This window comes from Pongo abelii, chromosome 21, assembly GCF_028885655.2.
Source record: "Pongo abelii isolate AG06213 chromosome 21, NHGRI_mPonAbe1-v2.0_pri, whole genome shotgun sequence".
In the NCBI taxonomy this organism is placed as follows: Eukaryota; Metazoa; Chordata; class Mammalia; order Primates; family Hominidae; genus Pongo; species Pongo abelii.
This window is the reverse complement of record NC_072006.2, coordinates 39,410,026-39,433,729: the sequence shown is the minus strand read 5'-3', so window position 1 is coordinate 39,433,729 and position 23,704 is coordinate 39,410,026. Positions and strand designations below refer to the sequence as shown.

The 23,704-nt window shown below is 50.4% G+C and overlaps 1 protein-coding gene across 1 annotated transcript in view; it reads right to left on the bottom strand.

Moving 5' to 3' along the window:
• MMP24 (matrix metallopeptidase 24) overlaps positions 1–23,704 on the bottom strand; it is a 32,478-nt gene that overhangs the window by 4,230 nt on the left and 4,544 nt on the right. The window contains exons 3-8 of the mRNA XM_024239016.3: positions 18,786–18,902; positions 16,316–16,620; positions 8,085–8,246; positions 4,685–4,899; positions 2,190–2,328; positions 248–514 (exon numbers count right to left, since the gene is read on the bottom strand). Of these exons, the coding sequence (XP_024094784.2) occupies positions 248–514; positions 2,190–2,328; positions 4,685–4,899; positions 8,085–8,246; positions 16,316–16,620; positions 18,786–18,902 (1,205 nt within the window). The remainder of the gene's footprint in view (positions 1–247; positions 515–2,189; positions 2,329–4,684; positions 4,900–8,084; positions 8,247–16,315; positions 16,621–18,785; positions 18,903–23,704) is intronic.

The following is a 23,704-nucleotide window of genomic DNA, read 5'->3' as shown; positions in this document are numbered from 1 at the left end:
AGGAATGAAATCAGTCTATGACAACGTCTCTCTGCTGTGAATCATTCCTGCAGATGAAAAAGTGTGACTTGGCAGCTGGTAAGTGAATTAATGGACCATGTGAACATAGGTAGATATGAGGCAGTTGTCTGCCACCAGGTGTTTTCTCAAACCTGGATGCCCATGGGCACTGAGTATGCCCGTGGGCACTGGTGAGGACCACATAAAACCAGCTCCCCATGCCCACCCTGGCCCGGCCCTTACGTACATCCTTCCTTGCTGATGAAGGCCCCTTGGGGAGCCTGTGGGATGCCCTTCCACACGGTGATGGGCTTAGGGTAGCCAGGGTCCGTGGCCCGCCGCTCCTCGCTGTAGCGCCAGTACCGCTCGCCTTTGAAAAAGTAGGTCTTGCCCACAGGTTCCCAGCGCAGAGCTGTGTCAATGCCTTCACGGGGCAGACAGCTGCCCAGCTCCCCCAGGCTGTGGGGATACCCAGGCTCCACCGTCACCTCCTTAAACACCCAATACTTGTCACCTGTGGCCAAGAGGAGCCCAGGATCAGCTTCCCCTGTCACTCAGTGCCGCTTGCCCATCTTCACGGTGTCAGGTGAAAACAGCCTGATGCCCTCAGCCCCTTGGCCCAGTTAGAGTTGGGAAGGGCGGGAAGCCTGAGGCCAGTCACAGATCCTGGACAACTTGCCCCTGCTGTCTGGGCTCCGAGTCCTACCCTCTTTTGTTCATGTGACTTGCTCCTCTCTCCTCTCTGGTGATCTCAGCCACTTACATGACTTTGCATATGCACTACCACTCCCCAAACCTGCCACCAGTGACACCCGACTCTGAGGCTTTCCCACTGGACCTAAGCAGCAGACCCAGAAACCCTGACCTCCCTTGGCCTATGGGCAGCTCCACATTGGCTGGCTTCCCAGAGCTCCTCATCTGCACCACAGAGGGGCTCCCTCCTCATCACCTTCTGCCTCCCAAGTCCCCAACAGGGAGTCCTAGCCTCACTGTTGACCGTCTCTTTCCTTCTCCTCTCAGTATTCAGCCACTTCTTTTTTTTAAGATGGAGTTTGGCTCTTGTTGCCCAGGCTGGAGTGCAATGGTGCGATCTCAGCTCACCACAACCTCCGCCTCCTGGGTTCAAGCGATTCTCCTGCCTCAGCCTCCTGAGTAGCTGGGATTACAGGCACGTGCCACCACACCCAGCTAGTTTTTGTAATTTTAGTAGAGACGGGGTTTCACCATGTTGGTCAGGCTGGTCTCGAACTCCTGACCTCAGGTGATCTGCCAGCCTTGGCCTCCCAAAGTGCTGGGATTACAGGCATGAGCCACTGTGCCTGGCCAAGTATTTAGCCACTTCTGAGGCCCTCTGACTCTCCTGGCAGCTGTCCCCTGCCCTCCAGCCACACAGCTCCTCCCTGGTTTGGGCCTCATGAGTGGCGCTCTCCAGAACCACCTCAGAAATGGCTGCCCTGCCCCTGCCATGTCTGTCACCTCCTGCCCTCTGGTTCTCTGCTGCTCGGAAACATTCCATGAATTTCCAGCCTTGGCCTAATGGATCAAGACCACATTCTGGCCTGGCAGCCAGGGCTCTTCAGGATTTGCCCCCAAATGACCTTTCTGGGCCATTTCTCACAGCTTTCCAAGGTGGGGCCTCTGTGGCCATCAGGTGGGTCTTCTAAGCCCTGTGAACGTCCGTACACATCCCAACCCTGCTCCTTTATTCAGCCGTTGTCCCTCTGGAATGCTTTCCTTGCTTCTCACTATCTGTATCTCACTCATCTGAGGTCTGGCCCGTGTCAAGATAATTGTCATGAAACAACCTAGCACAGTGCTGGGCACAGGGTGGGCACCTTAGCTCCCTCCCACACCCTCCCCCGACCTCCCCAGCTTGAGTGAGCTCTTCCCTCTGGGTTCTTACAGAATTGACCCGATGGCCTCCCATGAGGTACTGGGTGGTTTTCAATTGCTTGTCCCACACTCTGCTTCACGTGGGCGAAGCGAAGCTGATCACCCCACCAACCTCAGCACATACAGATTCTCAGTCTCACTTTCTGACTTGATTTGTCAGAGGTCAGTGTCTCCGTTAGACTAGAGGGGCCCTCTGAGGACATCTGTCTCCCACCACACCTCTTCCAGTTTAGATGGGAAAAAGGAGGTCCCAAGATCTCGGGCAGAGAACTGTCCCACAGCACAGGCTACATTACCTTTGAAGAAGACAAATCTCCCATCGGCCCTTTCATAGGCCGCGTCGATGCGGGCAGGCAGGCCCTTCCAGAACTGCTCGATCTGCATGGGGTAGCCCTCCTGCACTCGGTTATTGCGCAGGCGCCAGAACCAGCGATCCTGGGAGGAAGCAGGAGAGTGGGAGAGAGGTGTGTCAGGCCCTGCCTCCAAACCCAGTGATTGCAGCTGTGGGGCTTAGGTCCCAACAGCCAAACACCTTCCCTCGGGCCCAGCCTGACAACCCCCCACCGAGACTGTCCATTAGCTGCTTCTGACTTTTGAAGCCCTGGGAGGAAGACAGGAAGCTCCTGTAACTGTCTTCATTTCAGCCTCCTGCTGACTCTTGCTGCTGGGTGGACAATGAGACAGACAGCAGACAGGCCTGGTGTGGAAAAGGAGGTGTGAGGGAGCCGGAAAGGATGATGTTGGGGCCTGGAGTGGCCACATGGGGGCAGTGGAGCGTCACTGACATCAGCCAGACTGGTCCTCAGGACAGTGGGAGGCTGGGGTGGTCACTGAGCCTGGGCCGAGTGCCCTCCATGAGGCTGGCTCCATCCAACAGGGCCAGGATCATAGAAGCCAAGTCATGGGAATTCCCTCGAGACCTGGGCATGAATTCACATTCCTCCATTTATAGCTGCATGACCTAGGGCCTCACCTGCAAGTGCAGGTAATAATGGAGAATCAGATGAGAGATTCTAGGCAAAGTGCCCAGAACAGTACGGGGCACACAGTCCATGTTGAGTAAATGGCAGCTAAATAGTCCGAGCCCAGTAAAAACGCCTCTTGTAACTGGTGCCTCAGTCTTGGGCTGGTACACAAGCAGTCTAGGCAAGGCCTGTAGCCTCCAGGCCTCAGTTTTCTTTCATTTTTTTTTTTTTAGACGGAGTCTCGCTCTGTCACCCAGGCTGGAGTGCAGTGGTGCCATCTCGGCTCACTGCAAGCTCCGCCTCCCAGGTTCACGCTATTCTTCTGCCTCAGCTTCCTGAGTAGCTGGGATTACAGGCGCCCACCACCACACCCGGCTAATGTTTTGTATTTTTAGTAGAGATGGGGTTTCACCATGTTAGCCAGGATGGTCTTCATCTCCTGACCTTGTGATCCGCCCGCCTCAGCCTCCCAAAGTTCTGGGATTATAGGCGTGAGCCACCGTGCCCAGCCTCCAGGCCTGTTTTCTTATGTGTAAATGGGGATGATAAAACCCAGACTGCCTATGAACAGTTCAGTTGGATCAAAGTAGAATGAGTGCAGAAGAAGAAGCATGATTTGTAAAAGATGGTACAAAAGCTAGTATTTTAAAAGGTGTTTTACAAAGCACTTTCACATCCAGGTTTTTGACCTTATTTTGACTTTCATGTCTCTGTTAAGTTGATCTGAGATATACGGAGTCTTAAGAAAGGCCAGGTGACTTGCCTAGAGCCACTCAGTGAGAAGCCAGACTGGGGCTGACCCACGCTGCCCGATTCTTGTGCAGTGCTCAGTGCGTGCTGGGAGAACTCCACGAGGGGAACGAGGCAGCCTCTTTCACCATCCTGTGTGATGGAGCCACCCTGCCCAGATCCCCTTCAGAGAAGGGCTTGTTGCCCCAGTGGCCAGCAGTGTGGCCAGCAGGCAGTTTTCAACTGTCAGCCCCTTTGGGGATGTTCCCTGCTTCAGAGAGCTCTCCTCAGTCAGTGGATGCCCTTCCTCATCCAGTGATTGAATGAGGTAGGGGTCATAATGTTCCAGATATTTTGGACCCAACGTAGGCTGAATGACAGGCCACCGTAGCTCCAGAGCTCCCTGCGGGGGTGGCTGAGGCTGCCATGGGCCTCTGTTGCCACTTAACTTCTCCCTCTTCCCTGTCCTGCTTCCTTCTCCTCCTCACAAATGTTGATTCTGAAAGTACTCCCTAATCGAAATCCTGCATTCCAGACCCCACCTCAGAGTTCGCTCCCCGAGAGTCCAACCTGCAACACGTCAAGCAGACTGCCACCCTGTCAGTCCATGGCTGATGGAGGACAGATGATAAGATATACCCTGGCCAGTAGCAGCACCTCAAGCCTTGGTAGGGTCTGGAGTCAGACTCAGCCACCACTGACCTAGCCCCTACTCCAAGTTGACGATCTTCAGAGCTGGGCACTCACTGGATCTTCACACATTCTTTGTTAGAGGAATGACTCCCCCAGGTTTCGGATGGAGAAACTGAGGTCTCAAGAAGGGAGGTCACAGACCAGAAGCCAGCTTCCAGCACCTTCTCCCAGGATTAACCCCAGGGGAGGCGAGGGATCACCCATCTTTCCCCCTCCCTCTTGGAAACAGTTGATTCACCCAGCAGCACCAGGAAGAGACCCCATGCCCTGGCCACTGGGCTAGCTCCCGTCCAGGCCCCATTGTAATCGAATCCCAAATCAGGAGCCTTCCCCAGCTCCATGGTGTGGGGGAGGAAGAGGAAATGTCAGGGGCCAGCTGGGTGGTGCCAATCCATTGGCCCTACCTTAAACACAAACATCTCGCCCCGGAAGAGGGCCACTGTGTTGAAGTTGCCATCACAGATGTTGGGTTTGGTGCCTGGTGTGGATGGCCGGTCCCCGAGGGGCGGCCGAGGGGGCCTGGGCTGGCGCTCGTGTTTCCTCTCCGATGGTGAGTGGATCCTGCGGACGGGGAGTGTAGGGAGTGGCCTTGTGGGCTCCAGAGGCTCGGCTGGGGGTCCTGGAGAGAGGAGCTGCATCTTAGAGAGGGGGCAGCCATTTCCCGCCTCCCACTGCCAGTCTCAGCATCACCCAGGCAGCTCTGAGACAAGTCTGTCCCAGTTCAGCCTCCTGTTCCCTCTCCCCAGTTTAACTCCCACAGTCTTTGAGAAAATGGATGAAAATAGCCATTAGAATGGGACTCTCATCTTTCCATCCCCGAGTCTGGTGGTATCTTCTCTTTTCTCTCTCCTGTTACAGAGCAATCATGTCCTTCATTAGGGTCAGCGCTCTTCCTTAGGCCATACCCTCTTTGCCCCCTTCACACGCACTGGCCCCACTTCCTCACCCCCTTCATTCACTCTCTTTCCCACCCTAGTGTAGCTTCTACCCATCACCCACTCCAACTGCTCTGCCAAGATCATCCGATGGTGACTTGACTCAGACTTTAATAAACACATGCATCATCTGGGGATGTTGCTAAAATGCAGATGAGGGCTCAGAGGGCCTGGGCTGGGGCCTGAGAGTTTGCATTCCTTCACACTCTCAGGTGATGCTGATGCTGCTGGTCTGAAGACTATACTTCGAGCAGCAAGATTCATAGAAACACTTTCCTGGAAACACTCTTGGTTGTCCTCCTGCCTCATGGGCTGTTCCTTCTCAGCCTCCTTTGCTGGCTGCGTGTCCTCATCTGCCCTACTCTAGAGGCTGGCGTGCCCCCGGGTCCTCTTCTCTTCTATCTCTACATTTTCGTCCTTAGGTCAGTGCTTCTCCACTTGGGCTGCATATTAGGATCACCTTTGGGAGCTTTTCAAACTGGATGTCCAGGAAGCACCAGGCCAGCTATCCAACTTTTTTTTTTTTTTTTGAGAAGGAGTCTCGCTCTGTCCCCCATGCTGGGGTGCAGTGGTGCGATCTCGGCTCACTGCAACCTCTGCCTCCCAGGTTCAAGTGATTCTTCTGCCTCATCCTCCCGAGTAGCTGGGACTACAGGCACATACCACCACACCCAGGTAATTTTTTTTTTTTTTTTTTAGCAGAGATGGGGTTTCACCATGTTGACCAGGCTGGTCTCGAACTCCAGACCTCAAGTGATGCACCCACCTTGGCCTCCCAAAGTGCTGGGATTACAGGCGTGAGCCACCACGTCCAATCTCCGACTATTAATAAAACCAAATCTCTAGAGCTGAGGACTGTATTAGAAGCCCAAGGTAATTCCAAAGGACAGCCAAGTTGAGAATCACTACTCTAGGTGGTCTCATCCAGGCTCATGGCTTTACAGACCTGCGTCAGAGCTGTCCAGTAGGGTGTTCTGTGATGATGGAAATGGTGCATATCTGCATCGTTCACTACAGTAGCCCCTAGCCACAGCCACATATGGCTACTGAGGTCTTAAGATGAATGACTAGTTCTTAGTGTGACTGAGACCCACTAAAGAACTATAACTGAAATTATAATTTTAATACATTTTTTGGGGGGTAGAGACTGGTCTCACTTTGTTGCCCAGGCTGGTCTTGAACTCCTGGCCTCAAGCAATCCTCCCACCTCGGCCTCCCAAAGTGCTAGGATTACATGTTTGAGCCACCGCACCCGGCCTAATTAATATAAATTTAAATTTCATTACTATGAAATTTAATACTAGTTTATTTAATACATACTAGTGTATGACTAGTGGTTACTGTACTGAACACCAAAGATCCCAAATAAATATCCCAGCCTAGATTTTTTTTTTTTGAGACGGAGTCTCACTCTGTTGCCTAGGCTGGAGTGCAGTGTTGTGATCTCAGCTCACTGCAACCTCTGCCTCCTGGGTTCAAGTGATTCTCCTGCCTCAGCCTCCCAAGTAGCTGGGATTACAGGCGTGCACCACCATGCCAGGCTAATTTTTTGTATTTTTAGTAGAGACAGGGTTTTGCCATGTTGGCCAGGCTAGACTTGAACTCCTGACCTCAGGTAATCGCCCACCTTGGCCTCCAGCCTAGAATTTTGAGCTGCAGACTGGTGGACCCTATTGCTTCACAATTACAAAAGCTGGAAACCCTGGGGGCATCCCTGACCCTCCCTCCTTCCTCTCACCCCATGTCTGATCTGTGAGCAGATCCTGTTGTCCTGTTGTTCTACCTTTGGAATAGCTTCTGGGACCCACAGCCCCCACCTGGTCTCTGCTGCTTTACTTGTGGAGGGTCCTGCCTGCCTCCAGGGCTCTGGCTGGGTCATCTCCTCCAGAGGGAGCCCTCTTCCTGTGCTCTGTAGCCTGGGGGCTGTGGGCGCCTGTGCTGTCTTGACAAGCATTTGCTCAAGTAAACTGGTCTCCCTATCTCACCTGACTTCACCAGAACAAGAACCTCACATACCAGTGTGAACAGAACTAGGAGAGAGGTGTGTAGGAGGCCTTTCATATCTTACCTAGCAGTAGCTTCTCATCTTTCACCTTTTTTTTTTTTTTTTTGAGACGGAGTCTCGCCCTGTCACCCAGGCTGGAGTGCAGTGGTGCGATCTCAGCTCACTGCAACCTCTGCCTCCTGGGTTCAAGTGATTCTCCTGCCTCAGCCTCCCAAGTAGCCGAGATTTCAAGTGCCCACCACCACACCTGGCTAATTTTTTTGTTTGTTTGTTTTAATATTTTTGGTAGAGATGGGGTTTCCCATGTTGGCCAGACTGGTCTCGAACTCCTGACCTCAAGTGATCTGCCTGCCTCGGCCTCCCAAAGTGCTGGGATTTCAGGCAAGAGCCACCACACCTGGCTCTCGTTTTTTCTTTTTAAAGAACAAAGCTCTGGTTATAGTCCCCGTCACGCTGTATCACTGTTACTCCTGCAGATGTGTGAACCTGCCTGGCTAGAGGTAGAACCTATGGGAGCGCTCAGTCACCATCTGGTGTAGGAGGGAGGGGGCGAAGCATGAAGGGACGGGGAAGAGTGTGGAAGGGGAGGGGTAAAGGAGAGGGAATGGGTGGCCCTCACCTCACTTTTGTCCCTCTCAGTTACAGCACAGACCCTCCCCTAGGTTTCCTAGGTGTGCCAGGGGAAGCCTTGCCCTCTGGCCAGACAAAGCCATTGGAAGTCTTTAAAGGTCACACACAGTCAGAGAAACAGCAGCAGTGCTGATGATAGCAACGTCCCCCTCCCTTGTCCCCTGCCCCATGACAGGTAGGCAGTCACAGCCCAGCCCCGAGGAAGGAGCAGTCCCCCCTCTCCCTGCCACACACCATAGATCTTCTGGATGCCCTGGAGATCGTCCTGGGGCAGCTTGAAGTTGTGCGTCTCCATGTACTGGTAGAAGGGCGCCATGATGGCGCTGGGGTCGCTGGAGTGCTCCAGTCCCAGCGCGTGGCCCAGCTCATGCACAGCCACCAGGAAGAGGTCGTTCCCTGTGGAGAGGAGTATGGGGAGGTGCCCAGGGTACCTGCTTAGATATGAGTCGGTCAGCCAACCCATTACCTCAGCAAACACCGAGCACAGGCCCTGTGCCAGGCCCCGTGCTGGACACCAGGAACATACAGAGAAATCAGACACAACCCCTGCCTCCCAGGCCTCTCTGCAGAGCAGGGACAAGGAGAGAGAGAGAGTGACAAGTGAGGCAGAGGGCTCTGGGTGCTTTAGGAATGTCTGGGAGGGTCGAGCGGGGATTTTGAGGAGAGAGGGGTCATTTAAACCTGGAGGAAGATGTTCAGGGAAAGCTTCACAAAGGTGAAGCTGAAGCTGAGTCTTGAAGGATCAGAAGTTAGTCAGGAGAACAGATTCAGGGGGCAGGAGAGGAAGAGTGGGGGTGGCATTCCTGGTGGATGGAATGCAATAAACACAGTCCAGGGACAGGCAGTTTCGTTCCACCTGGCTCTGGAACAAAGCAGGAGGGGAGGGCCGGAGAGAGATGAGGTCAGCCAGGCTGGCAAGCAGGGTGCTTAATGCCATACAAAGGAATTTGGATCAGCTTCTTGGCTAGTGGGGGGTTTAAGCAGGAGTAGGGGTGGTGAGAAAATTAAATCACTTTGGCTGCCGTTGGAGGGAGGATTAGAGGGAACAAGACCTGGGGCAGGGGGATCTGTTTGGATGCTGGGGTCCAGGTGAGAGATGAAAAGGCCCTGAGCTGGCTGGGTGTGGTGGCTCATGCCTGTAATCCCAGCACATTGGGAGGCTGAGCAGGGTGGATCACTTGAGATCAGGAGTTCGAGACCAGCTTGGCCAACATGGCGAAACCCCATCTCTACTAAAAATACCAAAAATTAGCCAGATGTGGTGGCTTGCACCTATAGTACCAGCTACTCCGGAGGCAGAGGCAGGAGAATCGCTTGATCCTGGGAGGTGGAGGTTGCAGTGAGCCAAGATCGTGCCACTGCACTCCAGCTTGGGCAACAGAGTGAGACTCCATTTCAAAAAAAAAAAAGGCCCTGAGGTGGAGGGAGGGAGTGGGGACAAAGAGAGCAAGTCCTGGCAAACTGGCAGTCAGCTTCAGGAGACCCTGGGCAGGTGGGGCCTGGGCGTGGGCAGCTCTCTGCAGGACCTTGGTTCTGGAAGCATGGAACTGTTGGCCAAGATTGAGGCAGGGATTCAAGTGTAGGTGAAAATACACTCCAGGTCCTGGAAGTGGGACACAAGATCCTGAGGGTGGAACTGAGGCAGCTCTGTGGCATGGTGGTTATGAGCTCGGGCTCCTGAGTGGGACAGATCACCTTCATTCCCTCTGCCAGTTTGTGAATATGGCCAGCAGGGCTACCCCTAAGCCTCAATGTCCTCACTTGTAAAATGGGGGCATCAGACCTACCTCACCGGGTTGTGTGAGGTTAATAAGATACACGTGAAGTGCGTGGTGTGACACAGAATGGCAGCTGTTGTCATCCTATATAAGACAGAAGCTTGGTTACTGGAGGAAGCCCATTGACCAGAAAGGAAGCACGAGGCCAGTGGAGCGCCAGCAACCAGATCCTCTGAAAGCCAACTCTCCTGGGCTTCTGTATTATGCCTAGGACAGGACAAGGAGGCCTGAACTTAGGGGGATGAAGTAACCGCAGCTTTGGGGAGAAAATGCAGGGGGTAGGGAGTCAGGTAGGCTGTTGATCGCCAGTCCTGACTCCTGTCTGCCCAGTGTCAGACCCTTGGTTGCCTTGACCTCTGGCATTTGTAGCCCCTTGAGCCCTGCCTCTTATCTTCTGGCCCTAAGGCATGGCTCGGCCCATTCCTGCCACCTCTAAGTCCAGGGAGGCTGCCAGGAACCTAGGAGGTGGTCTGGAGTCCTACTGCCCACTCTGGCCCCAGTGTCACTGGCCTAGGGTCACATGGGGGTGGGGATTGTTTGGCCTTCCTGGCTTAGGTCCCTGGAAGAGAGCAGAACCCCATGGGGCAGACCCAGGCCACGGGCAGTACATGCCTGCCACACTACTGACACCGCCAGTGTCTTCTGTGAAGCCACCTTTGAGCAACGGAAAGGAAGGGGGATAGGCAAGATCAGTGCAAGGTTGGCCAAAAGCCTGGGGCTGGCCTTCTGCTGGCATGAGAGGGCCAGGCCGCCCCCAGCTCCTTCCTCAGGTCCTGGCCCCTCTGGCAGCAGGGAAGGGTGATCTCATCGCTGAGCTCCATCCCAAACAAACTGCTAGAGCCAGCGGAAGGCAGCTCTGCTTCCTGGGGTCCAGTCCTGGCTGTGCTCCTGGGCTGTTCTATGACCTGGGACAAGCTGTTCAGGGCCTCTGTCTCCTGAGCAGGCTCTTCCCCAGGGGCTGTCCACAGGGAGCTCAGCTGGGAACCAGGGAACACGGCTCTGAGCACCGTGGGAGACTCAAAACCTTTGTCCGCAGCCTTGTCTCTTGCTCTTTTAACCCCTGTGCTGGGTCTGCAGAGAACAGGAGTGATCCCTTAAAGGAAAGAGGCCTGTGGGTTGGGTCCAGGAACCAAAAGGAAGGGAAGAGCGAGGGAGCCAGCATCCTGCTGCACAGAAACCCAAGAGCGCCCTGGGGGGGAGACGGAGGGAGCGGGGCAGGGGCAGGAGGACTCCCTGAGCTTGTGAGGTGAAGGCAGAGGTATGAGGAGGAGAGGCCTGCTATGAGGACCCCATGCTCCATGGGCAGGAGGCTGCTGGGGTCTTCACTCTTGAAGAGGGTGAGAGGCGGGGAAGCAGAGTGGTCAGGAATGCGGTCTCTGGGAGCCAGACTGCCTGGTTTTGAATCCCAGCTCTGCCATGTCCTAGCAGTGTGACATTTTAAATTCTTCCTCTGGAAGGTAGAAGGAACAATGGCACCTTCGTCATAGGGATGGGGGTGAAGATTCATGGGGCAGGGTGTGTAATGCGCTCATACCAGCTCCTGGTACAGAAGTATTACCCTTCTTTAGCAGGGTCCTGTTGAGCTGTGTGTGAGCACCAGCACCCATGATAGGGTGTGTTCCTGTAAGTCCCTGGGCCTCCGAGCAAGTCCTCAGCAGTCTACTCGGCTACTCAAGTGGACCTTGTCTCTACCTCATTTCTTGCTTTTAGGATCTCCATATTTGGTCGTTCCTATCTCATTAACTCCCCCAGCCCCACGAAAGGTGACAGCATTTCCCTTTGCCTCTGTTCTTTTGCTAGTGCTGCCCCTCCCCCTGAAATAACCTGATTCCCTCAAAGTTCAGCTCCATGCCTGTCTCCCAGGAAGCCTTCCTTGACTTCCCAGCTGGCAGTGAGTGCTCCTTCTGCTGTGCCCTCCCCGCAGTTTCCCTGAACTGCCTTTATGGCACTGACCGCTTCCTCCCCACATGATTGCCACTAGTGCACATGCTCGCTGCCCCAGGCCTGTGGGTTCCTTGAGGACAAGCTTTGTGTTGAAGAGCAAGGTGACAGCCTCCAGGATGGAACAGCGCCAAAAGCACAGTATTTTACCAAGGGAAATACTTGGACCACCTGCAGCAGAACCACCTGTGGTGACTTAAAAATGCAAAGTCCTGGGGTCACACCTGGCTCTGCCACTTTCCAATGGGGTGAATTTCCTATTTTTTAAAAAAGTATTTTCTTTCTTTTTTATTTTTGAGACAGGATCTCACTCTGTCACCCAGGTTGGAGTGTAGTGGCGCGATCTTGGCTCACTGCAACCTCCACCTCCTGGGTTCAAGCCATTCTCCTGCCTCAGCCTCCCGAGTAGCTGGGATTACAGGCATGCACCACCATGCCCGGCTGATTTTTGTGTTTTTAGTAGAGACAGGGTTTTGCCATGTTGGCTAGGCTGGTCTCGAACTCCTGACCTCAGGTGATCTGCCCACCTCGGCCTCCCAAAGTGCTGGGATTACTCCAGTGCTCCCGTCGCGCCTGGCTCAGGGGAGCCTTTTAAACACATGGAGGAGGTGGGGAAGATATTCTGATTCAGGAGGTTTGGTTTGGGACGTAGGCAATCTTTTTTTTTTTTTTTTTTTTTTTTTTTTTTTTTTTTTTTTAAGTTCTCCAGGTGAATTGTATAATGATTGGGTCAGGCTGACACAACCTGAAGCAAATGCTTGACCTCAACATCACTAAAAGTGGGACAGTCTGCATCATATGTATTTGCTAATATGGTGAATAGGAAGTACCAGCACCACCTAGGAAGTATTCTTGCCAAAAAAATTGAACTTGAATCTAGTCAGGCCTGTAAATCTAATGAACAACATTCAGGAATTATGGGGAAGAGAGACGTATTAAAAGTGAACTTGATTCTAGTCACGCCAAATGATTATACTCGGGACACCTGACCCAGTTTCTTCAACAAATATATGGAGGGAAACGTGTGTGTAGGACGGGGGTGTTTTAAATAAAAAGGGCTTTAAGAGACACGTCAGCCGTGTGTGTGTATCTTGCTTGGATCCTGATTCAAGCAGACAACTGTAAAAGACATTTCCGAGGTACTTTGGGAAAGTGAACTCGAACTGGGTATTAGATTTTTAAAAAATATTGTTAATTTTGTTGGGCTTGATAATGATTGTGTGCTTATGTTAAAAATTAGCCTTTATCTGTTAGAGGTATATACTAAAGTATTTAAAGGTGAAATGTTAGTATGCCTGAGATTTTCTTTAAAATACATCAGCCAAAAAAAGGTAGATAAATAGGAATGCCACAACGTTGATCATTGCTGAGGCAGGTGGCGGGTATCTGGGAGATCATGGAATCTTTCTTCCTACTTTTGTGAGTTTGAAATTTTCCATAATGAGAGTTTAAAAAAAAGAAGTAAGCTAATAAGTTCAAAAAGTTCCCAGGAAACTCCACCCCTTTGCTGAGTCTATGTGGAAATTAAACGAGATAATATATGGATGCTCAATAAATTTTGGTTCCTTGCCTCTCACCCAAAACCTGCCTTCACTGCATTCCAGTTCAGGGGTCAATTGCTGTGGTCCTGAGCTGCATCTGGACAGTTCCTGCTTGGTTTTCCAGAGCAGAGCAAAGTCCTGATTCTTATCCAAAGAAAACATTAGCAATCTTGGAATTTCTATCAGAATTGGCAGTCTTTCATGAAGGTTAGGGTTGGACAGATGGGAGAGGTGCTGGGATGGTGCCCATCCACAGGTCCCAGGTCCTTCCCACACATACCACCGGCTCTTGGGATTTGGGGGCTGGGTCCAACAAGTTCTGCAAAAGCAGGGAGCAGGTGTGGGAAGTGTACACCCCCAGTGCTGGGCAGAAGGGGAAGGCAGAGGAGTGGGAGTGTCTTCCCATTGCCTCTGGACAACTCTTTGGACATTCATTTGCCTCTATCAGGAATATAACTAAAACCTTATCAGCTAACAGTGCCTGGCACATAACAGGGCCTCAAAAATATTAGTTTTCTTCTCCTCACATCTTATCTGTTAGCACAGACAGCCATTCGTTGACACCGATCCAAAAATAAGAATGAGATAAAGAATAGGTACTCAGCCAGGAATACATGCAGGACATACGGGAGAGATACCAGGGCAAAGGAAACGGAGTTCAATAGGAAAGAGGACAAAAATCTGAAGAAGGAAGAGGACAAAGAACAATTTAACAGGTTCATGACTTTGCCTAGGCTGAGCCTTGGCCAAACCACCTCCTGGTCCAGCCTTTGACAGATAACTCCAGAGCTGCCAATCCCTAATCCATGCAATGATATGAAGTGTTCTCAAGGAGGTGATCCCCAACTATAGACACCAAACATGGCCCCAACTATAGACACCAAACCAGCTTTGAGAGTCTGCTCTCAGCCTGGAGCAGCCGCAGGGCAGGAAAAAAGGATGCTCGGTGTTTCCCAAGCTTGTTTGAGCTTAAGAGTCAGGATTTCTGTGGGAAGGGCCTGGGAATCCACGTTTATAACAAGAACCCCCGTTGGTTCTTATGATCAGGCCAGGTAGGAAAACTCTAGGTATTAAGATAGCGTTTCTCATGGTGATGGAACACCTGCATCAGAAGGCCCCAAGAATGTATTAGACCAATTGCAGATTCCCAGGCCCTACCCCGGACCCAGAGAATCAGAATGACAAGAGGCTAGGGTCCTGGAATCTGCAGTCTTTTTTTTTTTTTTTTTTTTTTTTGAGACGGAATCTCTGTCGCCCAGGCTGGAGTGCAGTGGCGTGATCTCGGCTCACTGTAACCTCCGCCTCCCGGGTTCAAGGGGATTCTCTTGCCTCAGCCTCCAGAGTAGCTAGGATTACAGGCGCCCGCCACCATGCCTGGCTAATTTTTGTGTTTTTCGTAGAGATGGGTTTCACCATGTTGGCCAGGCTGGTTTTGAACTCCTGACCTCAGGTGATCCACCTGCCTCAGCCTCCCAAAGTGCTGGGATTACAGGTGTGATCCACCTTGCCTGGCCTGGAATCTGAATTCTTAAAAATGGTTCCCAGGTGATTCTGCTGTGCCTACAGTTTGAGAACCATGGAAGCTTAGCATGGGCTTCAGGGCCATAATGCCCAGGTTCAAAGCCTTATTTCACCATTCGCCAACTGTGGGACCTTAGGTAGGTGACTTAATGTTTCTCTATATCTCAGTTTACCTATCTGTAAAATGAAGATAACAATATTTACCTATAATAATAATTTTACATTATATATTTATACTTTATATATTGCTTAATACATAAATTTAATTATGTATTATAATATATTAATAGATATAATAGTTTCCACACATAATGGGTGGCAAGCGCTTGGCACGGGCCTTAGAACACCAGCATACCCACTAATTGTCATCTATTGTAATCCAAAAGCCACACTCCTCTGTCCCTCTTTCCTCCAAACTCCTACTGTATTTTCTTGGTGCCTCTGCTACAGCCTTGGGTAGAGTCTGTCTATGACAGGGTTACTTACGTGCACACCTAACTCCCCTGCTGGACTGACTCTGGACTGCCAGAGGACAGAGATCATGCCATTTTTTTCAAACATTCAGCTCCCCCTGGTCTTTGCAAGACTTTGTATCATGTTCATTAGACTTGGAAGGGCCCTTAGCGATCACCTAATCCAGCCCCTCACTTTGCAGACGAGGAGACTGAGGGTATCACATAGCCAGTAGTTGAACTAGGGCTTGACACCTGCATTGTCACCTTTCAGCTATGCCAGTTGAGCCCCAACTCTTCATCTTAAAAATGGGTGTAATAAGGTACACTTGCCTACATACTAAGCATGTGCCTTGTGAGTAAATATTGATGATGAATTTTTTGGCAACCTGCAGGGTATCATTACTATTGCTGCACGGTATTGACTCTGCCTCCATAAATATTCATTGAACCATAGTGATGCAGGGTAAATTATCCAAGGATGCCAGAATAATTTCAGGGCCTGCTACTCACCTGTGAGGGTGACAAAGGAGAGAGCCAGTCGTGTCATTCATAAGATGGCTTTTGGAGCCCTCATCATTCAGGCCAGAGCCTACTACTTTCAGACCCCTCTTTCAGCTTTAATGCCTTTTAACTTTTTTTTTTTTTTTCTGAGATGGAGTTTCACTCTTGTCGCCTGGGCTGGAGTACAATGGTGCGATCTCAGCTCACTGCAACCTTCGCCTTCTGGGTTCAAGCGATTCTCATGCCTCAGCCTCCTGAGTAGCTGGGATTACAGGAACCCGCCACCACGCCCAGATAATTTTTGTATTTTTAATAGAGACAGGGTTTCACCATGTTTGCCAGGCTGGTCTTGAACTCCTGACCTCAGATGATCCACCCGCCTTGGCCTCCCAAAGTGCTGGGATTACAGGCGTGAGCCATTGTGCCTGGCCCCTTTTAAACTTTTTCTTCAGCCTCTGGTCCATTACTTTATCTTCTTACTTGTGGCCTAACCTTACTTTTCTCCTGCCAACGGGACTATCTTCTAAGTGATCTGACTCATCTCCGTGGCCCTGGCCCTGGTGGATTGAACGTTGAATATTATCAGAAATCACAGTTCCCACCCTCTTACGGTCTTAGTTCTTGGACAAGAGGCTCTAGAAAGCAGGAAACTCATCTAGGATGTCCTCCAAGTCCTTTCCCAACGACTGAGCAGCCCAAGACTGACCCCTGTCCCCTCATGGCCTTACCGTCATGGTTGGCATTTCCTAGCGTCCATGGCTCATCGGAGTCAAAGTGGGTGTCTCCTCCAATCCCCGGGCCAGGGAAGTAGGCATGGGCCAGGAATCCCCCTTCTCCATCAAATGGGGAGCTGTCACCATGGAAACCAGAAGCAAAAAAGATCATGATGTCTGCCTCCTTCCGGTCACTTTTGATCTCATGGTATGGCACCTCTTCAAAGGTCAGTGGGGTCACCTTCTGCCACACGTCGAAAGCCTGGCGAATAGCTTTCCGCGTGTCTAGCTCACCCACTTTTGGGGTATAGTTGTGAATGCTGGTGAGAGAGGGGAGGATTGTTAGGCAAGATCAGAGAGTCAGAGACTAGCAGAGCTGAAATAGATACCTGAGACAATGTGGCCCAGTGATCTGATTTTGAACCCTAGAATTCTTCTTAGCTGCCTCAGGGGTTGAAGAAGAGGCTGAGTAACAGAGCTCTGGATCCCCACCCTGCCTCAGTCAGATGGCTGTGCTTTACTCAGTGTTTTCAATTTGATCTCCAGCAAAGCTGTGTTGAATAAAGGATTCCACTCTAGTTTGTTGAAAAAAATAAATTGGGGCTGGGCGCAGTGGTTCACGCCTGTAATCCCAGCACTTTGGGAGGGCAAGGCTGGCGGACCACATGAGGTCAGGAGTTCGAGACCAGCCTGACCAACATGGCGAAACCCTGTCTCTACTAAAAGTACAAAAATTAGCCAGGCGTGGTGGTGTGAGTCTGTAATCCCAGCCACTCGGGAAGCTGAAGCAGGATAATTGCTTGAACCCGGAGGCAGAGGTTGCGGTGAGCCAAGATTGTACCACTGCACTCCAGCCTGGGTAACAAGAGTGAGACTCTGTCTCAAAAAAAAAAAAAAAAAAAAAAAAACCCAAAGGAAATTGGTAGATAGCATTTTCTGAATTTTAAGTTTTTTTCCCTAATACAAAATATGTTCATTTATAAAAGTTATAAAAATATTCAAATAATAGAGAGGAGTTTAAGTGAAAAGTCTCTTTAAAAAATCTTTGGTACCAATTTTTGGCTTGTCTACCTAGAAGCTGGCCGGTATCTGATTTAATTCATTATAGGTTTAGCTGTTTAGCGTCGCTGTGTTCATATTGCATGGTTCTTCACAAAACAACATCACTGCCTGTGGGTTCCCTGCCCTGTGACCCTCTGGGGCATGGATTATTCTACCTACTCCACATGTAAGGAAACTGAAGCCCAGAGAAGTGAGTGATAGAAGTTACTCAGAGTTGGGTTAGAACCCAGTGCTTCTTTCTCTTGATCCACTCTGTCCCTTCAAGAGACCCAAGAGTCTATTCAGTTTCTAATCTAGATTCTTAAGTTTCCTTCTCTTGTCAGATTTCTGGAAAAAAAAATCCTGTTCTGAAGGGACAGCTTATCAGCAGAAGAGCCCTTAGTTCAGCCCTAACTTTCCTTCTCTTGTCAGATTTCTGAAAAAAAAAAAAAAAAAAAAAAGTCCCGTTGTGTAGGGAGCGCTTGTCAGCAGGAGAGCCCTTAGTTCAACTCTAAGGATCTCTGTCTTAGATCCTGCCTCTGCACCCAAGGGATCCACCTGAGATGACAGCAGAGCCTTGAGAAGTGCCAGCCAGCACCCACCTGAGCCTGCCCATGCCTGGCCCTTGCCCCAGCCCCACCTGAGCCTGTCCAGTGCCTGCCCCTTGCCCCAGCCCCACCTGAGCCTGCTCAATGCCTGGCCCTTGCCCCAGCCTCACTCCGGTGCTTGAGTCTGCTGTGATGGGCTCCATCATCTATGTTCTTGGGCCACTGATCTGACTTGGAGATGGATCCTGCTCTGCCCTTGGTTCCTCCAGACAGTCAAAGATGACACTATTATGATTCAGGTCCCAGTTCTTTATACTCTTTGAGAAACAACTGGAACTCTGCGCTGGGAATCTCAGGTGAGGTCCATCAGGTGGATTTTGGGGTGCGAGGATCCAGATCAGAGGGACTGGGGTTTGGCAGGCAGTGACAAGGAGACTGAATTAAGCCATGGTTTTGTTTGTTTTGTTTTGTGGGTTTTGTTTCATTTGTTTTGTTTTGGAGACAGAGTCTCACTCTGTCACCCAGGCTGGAGTGCAGTGGCATGATATAGCTCACTGCAAGCCATGATTCTTTATCATAGCTGAAAGTTACTAAACCATTCATACCCCACTTTCTGTAACCTAAAAACTCTAGGCATCTAAACAGAAGACAACTAAGAGCCCCCAGAGGACCAAATAAACCTGAGGTTGGAGTCACAGCATCCTGTGGAAGCCACAACGAGGACAAGGTTATGGGCTCTCAGCACCTGGTGCCAATGCCCACATGCCTGGCCCTTGGCCTATGTTGTGAGCCTGATCCCCAGGCCCCCCTACATTGTGAGCCTTTGAAACTCAGGCCAGGAAAAACAGAGTGAGGGTGGAGCCAAAGGCAGGGAGGAAGAGGGGGAGTCGAAGCACCTGTAGGTGATGTGTTTTTGCCTCCATTTCTGTCCAGTCAGGGCATAGCGCTTGTTTCTCCGCCTGCGGCTTAAGTGGGGGTGATCAGGGACACCACATCGGGGTTTCTTCATCCACCTGGGCAGAAAGAGGACACATACACACGCATATGCACTGTGGTCACTGAACACTCTAGGAAGGGACTGCATATTCCCCAGCTCCAGTCTGGAGAGCAATGTGCATCCTCAACCTACACTCTGGGACCCTGGCTTGGATGGACCCCAAGAAGAACATGATTGATTGATTCATTAATTCATGCACTCACAATCATAGATGAGGAAACAGCTGTGTAAAGACTGAGAATCAGAATACATGGGCTTGATAAGTTCCAGCTCCACCACTAGTCATAGGACCCCCAGGCAAGTGGCTGAACCAATATGAACCTCAGTTTCCTCCTGTGCAACATGAGAACTCTAGTTCTTGGTCTTAGGTGGAGGTGCATCTTCAAGGAGGCAGTACATGTGAAAATGCTCTATGAATGCAATCAGATCACAGCATGCCCTGGTTAAAAGCCTCCAATGACTTACCCGAACACCCAGAATAAAATTCAAACTCTTCAGCCAGGCACAGTGGCTCATGCCTGTAATCCCAGCACTTTGGGAGGCCGAGGCGGATGGATTACCTGAGGTCAGGAGTTCGAGACCAACCTGGCCAACATGGTGAAACCTGATCTCTACTAAAAATACCAAAAAAAAAAAAAAAAAAAAAAATTAGCCAGCTGTGGTGGCTCACACCTGTAATCCCAGCTACTCAGCAGGCTGAGGCAGAATTGCTTGAACCTGATAGGTGGAGGTTGCAGTGAGCCAAGATTGTGCCATTGCACTCCAGCCTGGGTGACAGAACGAGACTCTGTCTCAAAAAAAAAAAAAGTCGAACTCTTCATCCTGGCCCACAAAGCCCCATGTGATCCAGCCCCTGCATACCTGTCCAAGAACTTTGTCATCCTTCTCCCCTTATATCCTATGCTCCAGTCATGGCGACCTTCTTGCTGTTCCTCGAACATGCTAAGCCTATTCCCATGCCAGGGTCTTTGCATTGCTGTTCCCTCTACTTGCAACACTCTTCTTCTGCGTGTGGTTTGTTCCCTTACTTCATTAAGGTCTCTGCTCAAATATTATCCCTTCACAGAGGACTTCCTTGTCCTCTCTATCTAAAATAGTTTCCGTGTCCCCAACCCACTGCTATCTGCTTATCCTGCTTAATGTTTCTTCATAGGATTTATCACTCGTGAACTCAGATTATGCATTTGCTTTCTTGTTTATTCTTTGTCTCTTTCCCCAGATTCTAAGCTCCATAAAGGACAGGAACCTTGCCTGTATCCCCAGGGCTGGCACAGTGCCTGACACAGAAGGGGTTCAATAATTATTGTTGACTGACTGAATGAATGAATGAATGACAACTATTCAACAGTAGAATGGCATAGCATGAAGACAGCAAATTCTCTTTCAGTAGACTTGTTCAAGAAGTGGCTAAACAGGCCGGGTGCGGTGGCTCATGCCTGTAATCCCAGCACTGTGGGAGACCGAGGCAGGTGGATCATCTGAGGTCAGGAGTTCGAGACCAGCCTGGCTAACATGGTGAAACCCTGTCTCTACTAAAACTACAAAAAAATTAGCTGGGCGTGGTGGCAGATGGCTGTAATCCCAGCTACTTGGGAGGCCGAGGCAGGGGAATTGCTTGAACCCGGGAGGCAGAGGTTGCAGTGAACCAAGATTGTGCCATTGTGCTCCAGCCTGGGCAAGAAGAGTGAAATGCCGTTTCAGGAAAAAAAAAAAAAAAAGAAGTGGCTTAACAACTGTGGGATGTGGAACATAATTCTCTGCAGCACTTATTATATTGTGTTGTGATTTAAAATTTATTGGTCTATTTCCTCTAATAAATGGTAAATTGAGGACAGGAACTATGTCCTATTCGTCATTGTGTCCTCAAAAGAAGGTAGCCCAGTGCCTGAAATTACGTAAATCCTGATATCTGTTTGTTACCAGGTGATACGGTTTTGATTTGTGTCCCTGTTGGAGGCGGGGCCTGGTGGGAGGTAATTGGGCCATGCGGGCAGACTTCCCACTTGCTGTTCTGCTGATAGTGAGTGAGTTCTCGTGAGATCTGTTGTTTAATGGTGTGGAGCACCTCCCCCTTCTCACTCTTCCTCCTGCTCCAGCCATATGATGACGCGCTTGTTTCCCCTTTGCCTTCTACTACGATTGAAAATTTCCTGAGGCGTCCCCAGCCATCCTTCCTGTAAAGCCTGTGGAACCCTGAGCCAATTAAACCTCTTTTCTTTATAAATTACCCAGTTTCAGATATTTCCTTTTTTTCTTTTCTTTTTTTTTTTTTGAGACAGAGTCTCACTCTGTTGCACAGGCTGGAGTGTAGTGGTGTAATCTCAGCTCACTGCAACCTCTGCCTTCCAAGTTCAAGCAATTCTCCTGCCTCAACCTCCTGAGTAGTAGCTGGGATTACAGGCGCGCACCACCACGCTTGGCTAATTTTTGTATTTTTAGTACAGACAGGGTTTCACTATGTTGGCCAAGCTGGTCTTGAACTCCTAGCCTCAGGTGATCTGCCCACCTCGGCCTCCCAAAGTGCTGGGACTACAGACATGAGCCACTGCGCCCGGCACATTCTTTTAAAATATTTAATTCTTGGCCAGGTGCAGTAGCTCACACCTATAATCCTAGCACTTTGGGAAGCTGAGGCAGGAGATTGCTTGAGCCTAGAAGATCGTGACCAGCCTGGGCAACATGGCAAAACTCTATCTCTACTAAATATACAAAAAATTAGCCAGGCATGGTGGCATGTGCCTGTAGTCCCAGCTACTAGGGAGGCTGAGGTGGGAGGATCACCTGAGCTTGGAAAGTTGAGGCTACAGTGAGCCAAGATCACACCAGTACACTCCAACCTGGGTGAGGGGAGTCAGATCTTGTCTCAAAAAATAAATAAATAAATAAATAAAAATAAATAAAAAGTTTGATTCTCAAAACAACACTGTGAGGTAACAGAAATTATTATTCCCGAGCCGGGGGCAGTGGCTCACGCCTGTAATCCCAGCACTTTGGGAGGCTGAGGCGGGCGAATCACGAGGTCAGGAGATCGAGACCATCCTGGCTAACATGGTGAAACCCCGTCTATACTAAAAAATACAAAAAAAAATTAGCCGGGTGCGGTGGCGGGTGCCTGTAGTCCCAGCTACTCGGGAGGCTGAGGCAGGAGAATGGCGTGAACCCAGGAGGCAGAGCTTGCAGTGAGCCCAGATGGTGCCACTGCACTCCAGCCTGGGTGACAGAGCGAGACTCCATCTCAAAAAAAAAAAAAGAAATTATTATTCCCATTTCACAGATGAGGGAAACAATCCACAGATAAATCCAGTACCTTGCAAAACACAGAAATCAGCAAGGCAGGACTGGAACTTAGTTGAATGGAAAAATGAACTATTAATTAATGCAATTTAACAAAGCCTGGAGCTTTTATTTTTTCCTGTCAGTGCTTAGCACAAAGTTGAGCTAGAGGAACTATGTTGTTGACCAAATGAATGAGTGAATGAATAAATGTGTGACATTTCCCAAGGTAGACACTCAAACATAGTACTTTAAATGGCTAATCTAGCTTCCTTTAATTAACAGTCCCTGGGAAGAGAACCAAGAACCACCTCTGGCTGAGTTAGACCTGGAAGGCACCTAGGGGAGGAAACAGGCTCAGAGAAAGGCAGCCATTGCCCAAGGTCACAGAGCTGGAGCTACATCTTGGGGCTCTAAATTCTATCCCAAACACTCCCCAACTCAGGCCTTGGATTAATAAGTGCGACTGGCTACCTCCTTCCCCTGCTTCCAGACCACAACTCCCCTGCCTTCCTACAAGGAGGTGTGGGCAGAACTGCAAGTGGGAAATGCCATCCTTTTCCTTTCACCATCCACCTGCCACTCTCTGAGCACTATCCAACAGGCCTGGGGCTTTTTGGAACAAAGTAAAACCCGAGGCCAGGTGGTGCCGCAGCAGAGACACCAGTGCTTCTGCCCCAGGATGCACTGCCATGAGACCTGTGCAACGCCTTCAAAATAACCTCCGCTTTGAAAGGCAGCTGGGCTCTCTTTAACCAGCCCACTCTGGAGACCATGGGGCCAAGGAGTCCACTGTATTCACAACAGCACAGGAGAAGAAGTTCACACTCTCATAATCAGAGAATCCTAGGAATGGGAAATGTTCACACAGGATTTTAGGATCCTAAAACCCCAGACTCGCCAAGTTTTAAAAGCTTAGATGCTTAAAATAATGGAATCTAGGCCGGGTGCGGTGGCTCACGCCTGTAATCCTAGCACTCTGGGAGGCCGAGGCGGGCAGATCACCTGAGGTCAGGAGTTCGAGACCAGCCTGGCCAACATGGTGAAACCCTGTCTCTACTAAAAATACAAAAAAAATTAGCCAGCATGGTGGTACATGCCTGTAATCTTAGCTACTCGGGAGGCTGAGGCAGGAGAATCGCTTGAACCCCGGAGGCAGAGGTTGCAGTGAGCCGAGATCACGCCACTGCCCTCCAGCCTGGGTGACAAATCAAGACTTCATCTCATCAAACAACAAAAAAAGTGGAATCTAGAATTTAGAGCCATAATCCAACACTCTCCTTTGCAAATGAACACACTGAGACCCAGAGAGATGATTCTGCCCAGGAGTGACTTACGTCAAATTGATCCTTGATCCACAACTGGGTACATTTCCTGTTCCTCCCCCCACCAACTCCCTTGGATCCTCACCCAGCCCTGCTAGCATCTTCCACCTGCCTCAGGCTCCCCTCCCTTCCCACCTCCTTAGGAAACTCACTCCTGCTCTTTTCCATGCTTTAATGATGTGAATGGCTTTTCTTAAACAACTCTCATAGCTTTCTTAAG